At 45.6% G+C, this 10,702-nt stretch overlaps 1 protein-coding gene and 1 pseudogene across 1 annotated transcript; one reads left to right on the forward strand and one right to left on the reverse strand.

The window, feature by feature from the left end:
• Nucleotides 1-1,680: 1,680 nt before the first annotated feature.
• Nucleotides 1,681-1,818, reverse strand: LOC119351612 (annotated as a pseudogene).
• Nucleotides 1,819-6,564: 4,746 nt separating this feature from the next.
• Nucleotides 6,565-10,479, forward strand: LOC119348478. Its single transcript, XM_037616563.1, has 3 exons — nt 6,565-7,831; nt 8,915-8,982; nt 9,978-10,479. The coding sequence occupies exons 1-2, from the start codon at nt 6,610-6,612 to the stop codon at nt 8,977-8,979; spliced, it is 1,287 nt and encodes a 428-aa protein (XP_037472460.1). The 5' UTR covers nt 6,565-6,609; the 3' UTR covers nt 8,980-8,982; nt 9,978-10,479.
• The last annotated feature ends 223 nt before the right edge of the window (nt 10,480-10,702 follow it).

Raw genomic sequence — 10,702 nt, forward strand, 5'->3', positions numbered from 1 at the left:
TGGTAACAGAAGGATTTCAGCACGCAGCCGAGCACCTGCATTAGGATGGAGAGTGGAAAAGGGAAAGGTGTTTTCATCGAACACTACATCCCTAGAAATATAAACTCGTCCTGTAGATATGTCAAGACATTTATAGCCCTTGTGCAAATTACTATATCCAAGGAATGTGCATTGCTTGGAGCGAAACTGGAGTTTGTGATTATTGTACGATCGTAGGTTAGGCCAGCACGCGCATCCAAAGATGCGAAGAGATGAATAGTTTGGAGTCTCACCGAATAGGCGAGTGAGAGGATTTTCAAAATTTATGACTTTGCTAGGCATCCTATTGATTAGATAGGTAGCAGCAATGAAGGCTTCATCCCAGAACTTTAATGGCATGGAGGCTTGAGCAAGCAAGGACAAACCAACTTCGACAATATGTCGATGTTTACGCTCAGCTGACCCATTCTGCTGATGAGCGTGGGGACAGGAGACATGATGTGATATTCCAATTTTTGTGAAAAAAGAATTCAACTTCTCATACTCTCCACCCCAATCCGTTTGAAGGGCAAGAATTTTTCTATCAAATTGTCTTTCAACGAGGTTTTGGAAGTCATGAAATTTCTAAAAAACTTCAGACTTATGTTTGATTAGGTAGATCGAGGTAAATTTACTGAAATCATCAATGAAACTCACGTAGTATTTTTTTTCTTCCTACGGTTTCAATGGCAGGACCCCATACATCAGAGAAAATGAGTTCCAAAGGAAACTATGATTCACTAAAAGATTTTGGATAAGGCAACTGGTGACTTTTGCCTTTTTGGCATGCGTCACAAACAAGATTATTCTCATTATTACTAACACACGGGAGTTTATTTTCACTAAGAATGTTCCTAACAACAATGGAAGATGGATGACCAAAACGTCGGTGCCACCAGTCCAAAGATGGTCTAGTGACACTTAGCACTTGCTTCCTGACGTTTCCTCCGGTGTGTTTGACAGGATAGAGACCTCCTCTACCCCTGCCTCGAAGAAGGACCCTCCTCGTTTCTAGATCCTTTACAAGGAAAAAATGAGGGTGAATTTCAACAAAGGTATCATTATCAATGGCAAGTTTACTTGCAGAGATCAGATTTTTTGTGGCCTCCGGAACATGAAGGACATTATTCAAAAGAAGATCACGATCAGGGGTTGAAATAGTTGTATAACCAATGTGATTGATAGTCATACCTGATCCGTTTGCGGTGTGGATTTGTTCGCCGCCGGTGTACCTCTCCCGGACGGTCAGCTTCTCCAAGTCGCTGGTGATATGGTCAGTGGCTCCGCTGTCCATATACTAGTTGTCCACGCCGTACTGGGGAGCCGCCGCCACGTTCACCGAGCGCTCTTCCCCTCCTTGATAGGAGGAGTCGTAGTGCTTCCAGCACTTCCATGCTGGATGCCCGAGCTTGCCGCAGATCTGACAAGCAACCTTAGCAGCGGGATTGTTGTTGTAGTTCCTGCCGCCACCGCCATTGTTGCCCCCCATGTTGCCGTGGTTTGGCTGTTTGTTGAAGTTGTCGCGGCCGCGGTCACCGCCGCCGCCGCCGCCGCCACCGCCTTGCTTGGGGAAGTTGCGGCCGCGGTCACCACCGCCGCCGCCGTTGCTGGAGGCTGCGTTTGCAGAGGGCTGGGAGGATCTGTCGCGCAGATTCATATGTGTCTCGAAGCTCAAAGCTACGAGTACAGCTCGGGGACAGTCACCGGCTCGACCCGAGAGCACATGGCAGAAACCACGGGGTCGAACTCCTCATCGAGTCCAGCAAGGATATGAGACACAACATCCTCCTCATCTACTTTCTTTCCTGAAGCAACAAGTTCATCACATAAAGTTCTAATCTTACCAACATATTCAGTGATGTTGGAGTTGCCCTTCTGAAGATTCGCCAGCGCAATTCTGACGTTGACGGTGCGGGCGCGGGTGTGCGAGGTCAGCATCCCCTGCACCGTGTTCCAGAGCTCGGCGGCGGTGTGGCAGGTTGCCACTTGGATGGCCATCTCGCGCGGCAGGGAGGACAGCAAGTAGGAGAACACCTGCTGATCCTTCGCGTACCACGCGGAGAACTCCGGGTTGGGTGCCTTCGACTTGGTCTTGCCATCGTCGGAGGTGACTTCAACGTTCAGAGGGGGCACTACCTGGTCGATGTCGAGGTAGCCCTGCATCTGCGCCCCCCCTGATCGCCGAGAGCACGGTTGCGCGCCATAGCGCCTCGTTCCCTCCCGTGAGCTTCTCGGTGACGCTGTGCGCAAATGGTGACGAGGGGAAGGAGGTGGAGCTTGAAGACGTCGCCATGGATGTGAGCGAGGCAGGCTCTGATTACCATGAAAGAATTGGTGGAAGCGTATGCACCTCTGGCAGGGACGTGTACATGTTATATAGCACAAGATTACAAGGTTCGGCCGGTTGGTTATTAGCCTTGACCTCTATTCCAAGATACACACAAGATAAGGAGATAGATATCAATCTAGTCTAACCACCGGCCATGTTTACAACAGATCACATGTACACAATATCAACACAAGTTGACACGACTACAAGTCTATCGTCTAACAGTGTGATCCTCAACGAGTGGAGAGATCTCTTTTGACGTCTATGATGTAGAAGTTGGAGACAAGATCATCACCATGCTCCACCATGGAGATTTAGGGCTGGGGGAATGTATCCGGTGCACCCACACTTGTGGTGCTACCGGTGCACAAGATATTATAGAACATTTTAAAAAATCTTTAAAAAATTTAGTACATTGGAACAACATCAATGTATGTTGTCATAAAATTTTATCGAAATTTGAACATTTCTTGAGATACAAAAATGACAAATTTGACATAAATGTGATATTGTGCCAAATCTAAAGCCCAACTCATGTTATGTACTATTCCGTGTTGAATTTATCATTTTTTTTGTTTCTCGAGCTACATTTCAAATTTTGACTTGAAATTTTGTGACAACCTACATTGATGTTGTGTGAATGTGCTAATTTTTTTCAATTTTTTTGACCATTTTCAATATGCAATGTGAGTTTGGTGCACCATAGCACCACAAGCAGCGGTGCAGTAGATATTCCCCATTAGTGCTGGTCCTCTTCCTCCATACCATAGTTAAGGGTGCCGAGGAGTAGGTGTTTCGTACTCTTGAACTGAAAAGTGTTGAACATGTGGTTGTTAAGTACCTTGTTTGGATTTGCTAGAATACTTTGGTTACTAATTGTTAAACATGTGTGTTTAGAATAGGAATGCTAAGAATTGCTATGGTACTTGGTTGCTAAGTGTTGGCACCTTTTTGGGCTACAAAATGATGCATGGCACCATTTTTGACCTACGTTTGCTGCAATGGCAGCAAAATGGATCATATGTAAATGATGCGATGGCAGCCATGCCATCCAAAATTTAAGAAGTGTATTTCAAAATTTTAATTTTGTACACAAGTAAGTATAATCAGTGACGTGCTGCGAATGGCGAACACCACTAGTTTGCTCGGTTATTAGTGGCATCCAACCTCGGGCACTCTGCTGATAGGAGCTTCGCTAGCAGCGTGTACTACAGACAAAGCACCACTGGTATATCAGTTACCAGTGGCGTGTGTCACTAGTATATAAGTTACTCGTGTCATGCCGCCAGCATGCTGCTAGTAACCACTTGTAGCCGCTTTGGCACACCACTAGTATGGGGTTCCTGTACTAATGAATGCTAGTGATCAAACCATGGTGGGTGCGGATTCTTTCATGAGCATGGCATAAAGATAACATCAATTTTGTTTCTTTGTTTATTTTTGGATGATGTTTAGTCATAGGATGATCTATGTGGTATGAAGATGAACTACTTGATATGATTTTATATGTATGTCGCTTGGTTTCGTGCGGAAATTTTGGTTGAATTTAATTTGAAATTGAAATAATGTTGAATTGCATGTAGTAGAAACATAAAAGATTGAATTAATAATATAACATGTAATGTGGCCTTAATATGTGGTCCATATGCACAAAAGACATTGTTAAAATAGTGCACCCTAAAACTAAAAATATATATATTGCACCTAATATTTTTAGATAGTCTGTTAGAGCTTTTTAAGCCCCAATTATACATGTGCATATGTCGGGTCGGGCCAGGCCGAAAAAAGCCCGACACTGAAAACCCAGGCCCGAGCCCGGCCCGGCCCGACCGTCGAGCCTAATAAATCGGGCCCTAGCCCGAAAAAACCTGACACGACCCGGTCGTTCCGGCCCGACAACGACTAATTTTTTTATTTTTGCAAGCCCGAGCCCGGCCCGATCTGCCCGCCAGGCTCAATTTCCAGGCCCGAGCCTGGCCCGATGACATGTTCGGGCCCGGCCTAGCCCGAGATTTTCGGGCCGGGTCGGGTCGGGTCGGGCTGTCCATGGCCAGTTATAGCCCCAATTACATGGATACAAGTTGACACACATCACACTCACACACCCCATCTATGCATCTACCAAAATCTACAACACATACACATGCAACACGTCTTGAAAATATTCTAAAAGTCATCCGACTAACCTGAAAGGAAAAAAAATAACCCTGGGAGAGACAACCAAGTCGATCCCACAGCCACATCCAACCATAGATAAAGTGGACGCAGCCTCAGTGACTTCATGAAGCCAAGTCTCACCGTAACTTACCACCATTTATCAGCCATCCATTAAAGATCTGCCATAACAGATTGACCCACCCATATTTTGAACAATTTTTTTAAAGTGCTAAGAAAAATTGAAAAATTTCCTATGAATCATAAATGTCTTGTTTTGTATTCTGGGAAAAGTTTCAACCCATTTGGATGTATGGTTTGTGATTAAATAGCCTTTTGAGCTCATATAAATAAAAATGTTTATTCAGAAACGATACATCCAAATGGGTTGAAACTTTCATAGAATACAAAACAAAACTTTATGATTTATTGATTTTATTCAATTTTTCTGATCACCTTAAAAAAAATAGTTCAAGATATGAGTCAATCTGATATGTCAGATGTTTATTAGATGGCTGATGAAGGGGGGTAAGTCACGGCAAGACTTGGCTTCATGAAGTCACCGAAGCTGCATCCATATAGAGTTGCTCGTCCATGGGCACGTCTGCGGAATATGTTTTCTGAAGAAAGAAAATGGTTAGATGCCCAACATGCTAGATTTTTGGCGGGAGAAAAAGTACTAGTAGAATTTTGGCGGGAAAACGGCAGCCGATGGGAAACAACTGCTCAAACGCACCCTTCCTTGGCTTCTCGATGAAGCCTCGCTAGTCCAAAATGCAAAAGCTGGTCCGTGGACTAGAGCACAATGGACCGTATCACTGACGTGTGGCCCCGAGAGCTCTCTCCCGGCCGTGCAGCCGGTGGAAGAACCACACGCCAGTTGCGCCACCCGGAAAGTGGTCGGCGTGCACCCAGTCCAGAGGCGGAGCCAGGATTTTTCAAAGTCTGGGGCTAAAACTAACTGGCTTCGTCTAATACCCCGCACACCAACGTGTGTTATAAGTATGGCACAAAATCACGTTCAAAATGAAATATAAATTCATTACTATCACAAGAGGAAATTCCGTAAAAAAGATAGTTTAACAAAGTGCATCATTGCAAACATGGTTTGGTACCAAATTACCAAAGACTTCCTTAATTCAAGGCCATCATTTCTTCACCAGCAATAGTAGAAGTACCTGGATCTGCAAACATAAAATCAAGACATTGGACGTAGACTAAATTAATTGTTCATATGAAATTTTGCAAAAAAAAAGAGAACATATTATACCATTTCACAAAGTCCACGAGGTAGTAGCCCCTTGTGTTTCATCACGCTCAACTGATTGGAAAGATTCAACTGTACGGGTTCTCTTCATCTTGGACTTATAATCTCCTGGCAACAATGAAATAAGAACTAAGTAATATGATTTAACACCACCAATTCATTGAGTTTGCATGACATAAAAGGACCCAGGGAAAATAATTAAATGATACAGAGTTGAGTATTGTTGAAGATACTGAATTAATTACTTAGATGATACAAATTTAGAAAAAAAATTGCTGGAATGGTTGTTGACATAGAAGGATTTCCAATTAATTGAACAATATGTACTACCTGTGCCGCTGTACCGCAATGTGTGCGTGCACTGTAATATAGGAACACTTCGATAAGATCGAAAGAAGGAGAGGCAGGTGGTCAGGACACCGGACCAGGCGGGCGGCGCGGCGGCCGGCGGGGAAACGCGGTTGATGACTAACGAGGGCGGCAGCGACTAGGCGAGGGTTTCTCGATCGGGAAAGGGTTTTTTCCCCTTGGCAAACGAACGACAGATCGAAGCGTCGACGTACTGCGCGATTGATTTTCTATTCAATCGATCGACTTGACTTGGGCTAATGGGCTGAAGCCTTGTACGTGAAGCCCGGGGCTAATCTTCTATCTATCCCAAATTCTGAAAAATTTGCTTCTATACGTACAGGTGCTAGTTGGGCCACGCCTGGGGCTACAGCCCCAGTTGCCCCAGGCCCAATTTCGCCGTCCCAGTCCATGTGAGCCGGGACCTGGAATCTTCCCCTCTCTCCACCCCAAGGGAGAAAATTCCCCACTTCAGTCTGCGCACCCAGCGTCGATGCCTCTCCGCCGCCGCCTCCTAGGTCTGTCCGGCGGCCTTCGCCGCTCGCTCGCCACAGCCGCCACGCATCCCCCGTGGGCCATGATCAACCGCACGGTGGAGGTCGTCGAAGCGCCGAGCGCGGACGTGCGCCTCGCCGAGCCACCGCTCGTCTCCGAGCTATGCGTCCCGGAGCGCCTCGTCAAGACCAGGGGCAGCCCCGACCCCGACGGCGACGTCGTTCAGTCGCTCGCCGGCGGCGTCTTCGCCGCGAGCGGCGACGGCCTCCTCTTCCTCTCCTGCCTAGACCTGCGCTCCACCGCTCCCGGCGCCTCTCGGGTGCGCCTGCATCCCTCCGGCCTCGACCCCACCCACGTCCCCAGCGTCACGCGCCTCGTCTGCAACCCTCTCACCCGCGAGCTTCGTCGCCTCCCGGACTCCGGCTTCGACCCTGTGGGCGACGTCCTGTGCGGCCTCAACATGGGCCTCCTCACCCAAGCCGATCGCGGGCACGGGCCGCCTGACAAGTTCGCCGTCGCCGACCTGCGGCAGGGGAACCACATGCTCCGGTTTCTCTCGGAAACAGGCAAGTGGGAGAACGTCGCGCTCTCGCCGTGCCAGGTCCCACTTGCGCGGCGGCAGCCAGTGACGCCAGACCAGGCGACGCTGGCATTCGGCGGTCGCCTGTGGTGGATCGACTTGTCCTGGGGCGCAATCTCCGCCGACCCGTTCAGCGACCGGCCGGAGCTCTCCTTCGTCGAGCTGCCGAGGGGCAGCGTGCTGCCGGCTGGTGCGCAGAAAGAAGCGTTTCGCCGAGGGAGCTCGCTGCCTGACGCTGAGGGCAGGGCGTGGTGGAAGCAGGCGTCCTTCAGTTACCGGCGCATGGGTGTCAGCGAAGGGCGGCTGCGGTACGTCGAGGTCTCTCACGAGGAACCGTTTCTTCTCAGATCCTTTGTTCTCGACGACGAAGGCACTGGCTGGACGCTGGAGCACCGGGTGGTGCTCAACAAGCTCTGGGGCAGCACCATGGGACTACCTTTACAGGAGAGGGGGTCGACACGCATTTTCCTTATTGACCCGCTTAATGCCAATGTCGTTTACCTCACGGCTCACAGGATTGCCGTCGTCGCCGTGGACATGGACAGGCAGGAGGTGATTGGATGTTATCCCTATAGAAGCGACCTCTGTATGCCATGCGTCCTTCCACCGTGGCTTCGATCGAGCCGGATCCCTTCTGCAGGTATTCACTCGCTCGTTTTAGTTGCTAGATTGCATATTTCTCAGGTTTAGTTTCGCATTTTGATGTGCAATGCATGAGATACTTTTGTCTCTACATAACAAAATCACTCGAAAATGACTAACACGCACGATTAGTAACAATTGGATCTCAAATAAAAGTTCTCTGGATGAAAGTCCCTTGGCTCCTGCTTTTTACAGAAATCCCAAAGAAAATTGTTATTGGTGGTTTGTATGAGAAGATCCAATGCACTGATCTAGTGGCACTTCTATTACAATTCTCTTTTTGTGTTTAGTACTTTGGGGTGGACCTGAAGTTTCAATCTCAAATCTCTTCTCGACTTGAAACTTCCAACCTTTTGTCATCTCTACATGTTATCCTGGTCTGGAAGTGTTTATCTTGAAACATACTCCCTCTGTCCCAAAATAAGTGTCTTGAGCTTAGTACAAATTTGTACTAGAGCTAGTACAAAGTTGAGACACTTATTTTGGGACGGAGGGAGTATCTAGGTAGTGTCAGTGATTTGCCTCTTGAACAGTTTTTTCCAAGTTTTGGATGCTTTCTAGCTTACAAGTCCGAATAATCTTACGCTGGTCGGTGCTGCTGCATATTCTGGGTTATGAAGCTGTACCATATATTCTGAGAACTGTTTTGTTAAATGACATGATGTATTCTGAGTTATGAAGCTGTCCATATATTCTCAGAACTGTTTCGTTAAATGACATGATGTATTCGATTAGAGTCCTCCTTTTCGGTAAAAAGAGTTATCTGCAGGCTTGTAATTTACACCGCATGTTCTACATTTAATTTCTGCCTACACAATTTCATTTAGAAGGATTTAATGATGTTATATCCATTTTAATAATGTGTCTACACTACTCTCAAGTGTTAAACAAATATATTCTTCAAATTGCTGTGTTGTGGCTTATGGGTCATTCTTTTCTAGTGAACGTGCTCTAAGTGTCACTCTTTTCTAGCTCAATTTCTTGTATCCAATGCACATAAATCTATACCTTTACAAATTATGTTGTCTTAGTGTTGCTATTCTTCAAATTCTTGTGCATTGATCAAATGAACCCTTTTCAGGCAAGAAGTATGTTGAGAAAAACAAGACTCTGGCAGATGTTCTAGTTCGTTTACAAAGCCACTAGAAGGTACCAATTTAGACATTTAGCGAATCTCTATTACTTTCCTTCAGCTGATGCTTCATTACTGATTGTTAGTTGTATCTCATCCAGCCACAAATTTTGGATTCCGCATTCACATATCTCTTACTCAATTCATGCAGTTTGTGGATCTGGAAAACAATGATGTGCATATGTGCCGATTACTACTACTATTTTTAACTGATTTTCTCTGTTTGTCCAACGTATTGTTATCCTTCATACTCCTACCTGTTTGTCATTGGTTGAGTTATAATTGGTATTTTAGTGGAATTAGTAATGTTTGCTAGGTATGGAGACTAGTAACAAATTTTACTCCATAGAATGATTATTTTGTTGAAGTGTGCTACCCGAACTTGTTCTTCCATTCATATTTTTGTGGCAGCGACTTGTGCTAGCTGCCAAAAAGTGTCATTTGGTGTCTCAGCATGGAAGTTTGATCCTGGTGTATTAGTGTTTCTGAGCTAGCAGTCATGATCTTGTTCATCATGGTGAGCACCGTACAAGGGCCTGAAGGATTTCTCGCCCTGTCATCAGGATGACCGTTGTCTTTTCTTTCCCTGAAATATTTTCACCAACCATTTGAGGACCGGAACTGAAGCTTGATAACTGCATATTACCCAATTGTCGTTGTGTAATTTTCTGGTGCAACCAAAAGTCGGATAGAAAATAAACATGTTGCCAGACCGACTTTCTATTTAAGTTTCGGAAATGCACATAGATAGAATAGTGAAGCATTTTTGTTTACCCAAGATTGTTTCTCAGGGGAAAGTAAAGCTGGGATACCAGCAGAAGCTGGACAGCCCCCATTCAGGTCACTCATTGTTCAGGCAACAAAAGATATCTAAAAGAAATCGTCAGAACAACAGTTCACTTAACCGTATTAATTAGTAAATACAGTTTCCATGTAACCTTAACCCCCATGTTACTCACACAGAAGGAAAAATGTGGTGCTTGTATCTAATATTCCTTAATTTTACCCTCAGGTTTCTTAAAACTAAGGTGCTGGTGCTCTAATCAACTAGGAGGCTCATGGTGGTAGCTTAGTATGCTGGGGCGAAATCTGGAGAAGCCTGTGTTTTTGGGGTGCTGATCAACTCACTGTATCTTGGTTCGTTGGAGATGTGGTACTTCTGTCAGACTTTTGGTTCGCTCCAGTATCTGCCGTAAACACCAGTAAGATGGTTCATTCGTCACAAAATTGGTGCTCCTGCAATGTTTACTCTGATGAGAAACCTTATTTAGGGACCTCTGCTTCTGCCATAGGTGCTGAACTGACTATTTGATGGAACGGTTCAGTATTCGCTGCCCTGAGCTATGTAGTAGTAGTATAATTTTGTGCCAATCGGTCGTGCATTGAACTCGTTTAAGTGAGAAGGATGAAATGAGATTGCTTTTTGCGCCTTGATGGCTCTTAATTCAGAAGGATGAAATGAGTATGCGGAGTTCACATCTGTACCAGCCTATGTGCTGTGCTACACTTTTTTTTTTGAGGGTGCTGTGCTACACTTTTGCTGTAGTCGTTTTTTCTTAATAATTGTTACTCCCTCCGTCCCATAATGTAAGATGTTTTTTGACACTACACTAGTGTCAAAAAATGTCTTATATTATGAGACGGAGGGAGTACTTGTTTTTAAAATATTTTTTGAAACGTATCTTTTTAATATTATGATACTGTTTATCTTGGAGGGGAGGAGGAAGAAATAAGCGG

The sequence above is a fragment of the Triticum dicoccoides genome, chromosome 1B (genome assembly GCF_002162155.2).
Source record: "Triticum dicoccoides isolate Atlit2015 ecotype Zavitan chromosome 1B, WEW_v2.0, whole genome shotgun sequence".
In the NCBI taxonomy this organism is placed as follows: domain Eukaryota; kingdom Viridiplantae; phylum Streptophyta; class Magnoliopsida; order Poales; family Poaceae; genus Triticum; species Triticum dicoccoides.

Excerpts from the sequence above, each read along its gene's own strand:
- LOC119348478 (XM_037616563.1), top strand. The coding sequence starts at position 6,610 with ATGCCTCTCCGCCGCCGCCTCCTAGGTCTGTCCGGCGGCCTTCGCCGC. Across the intron at positions 7,832-8,914 it reads GAGCCGGATCCCTTCTGCAG|GCAAGAAGTATGTTGAGAAA; the intron begins GTATTCACTCGC and ends AACCCTTTTCAG.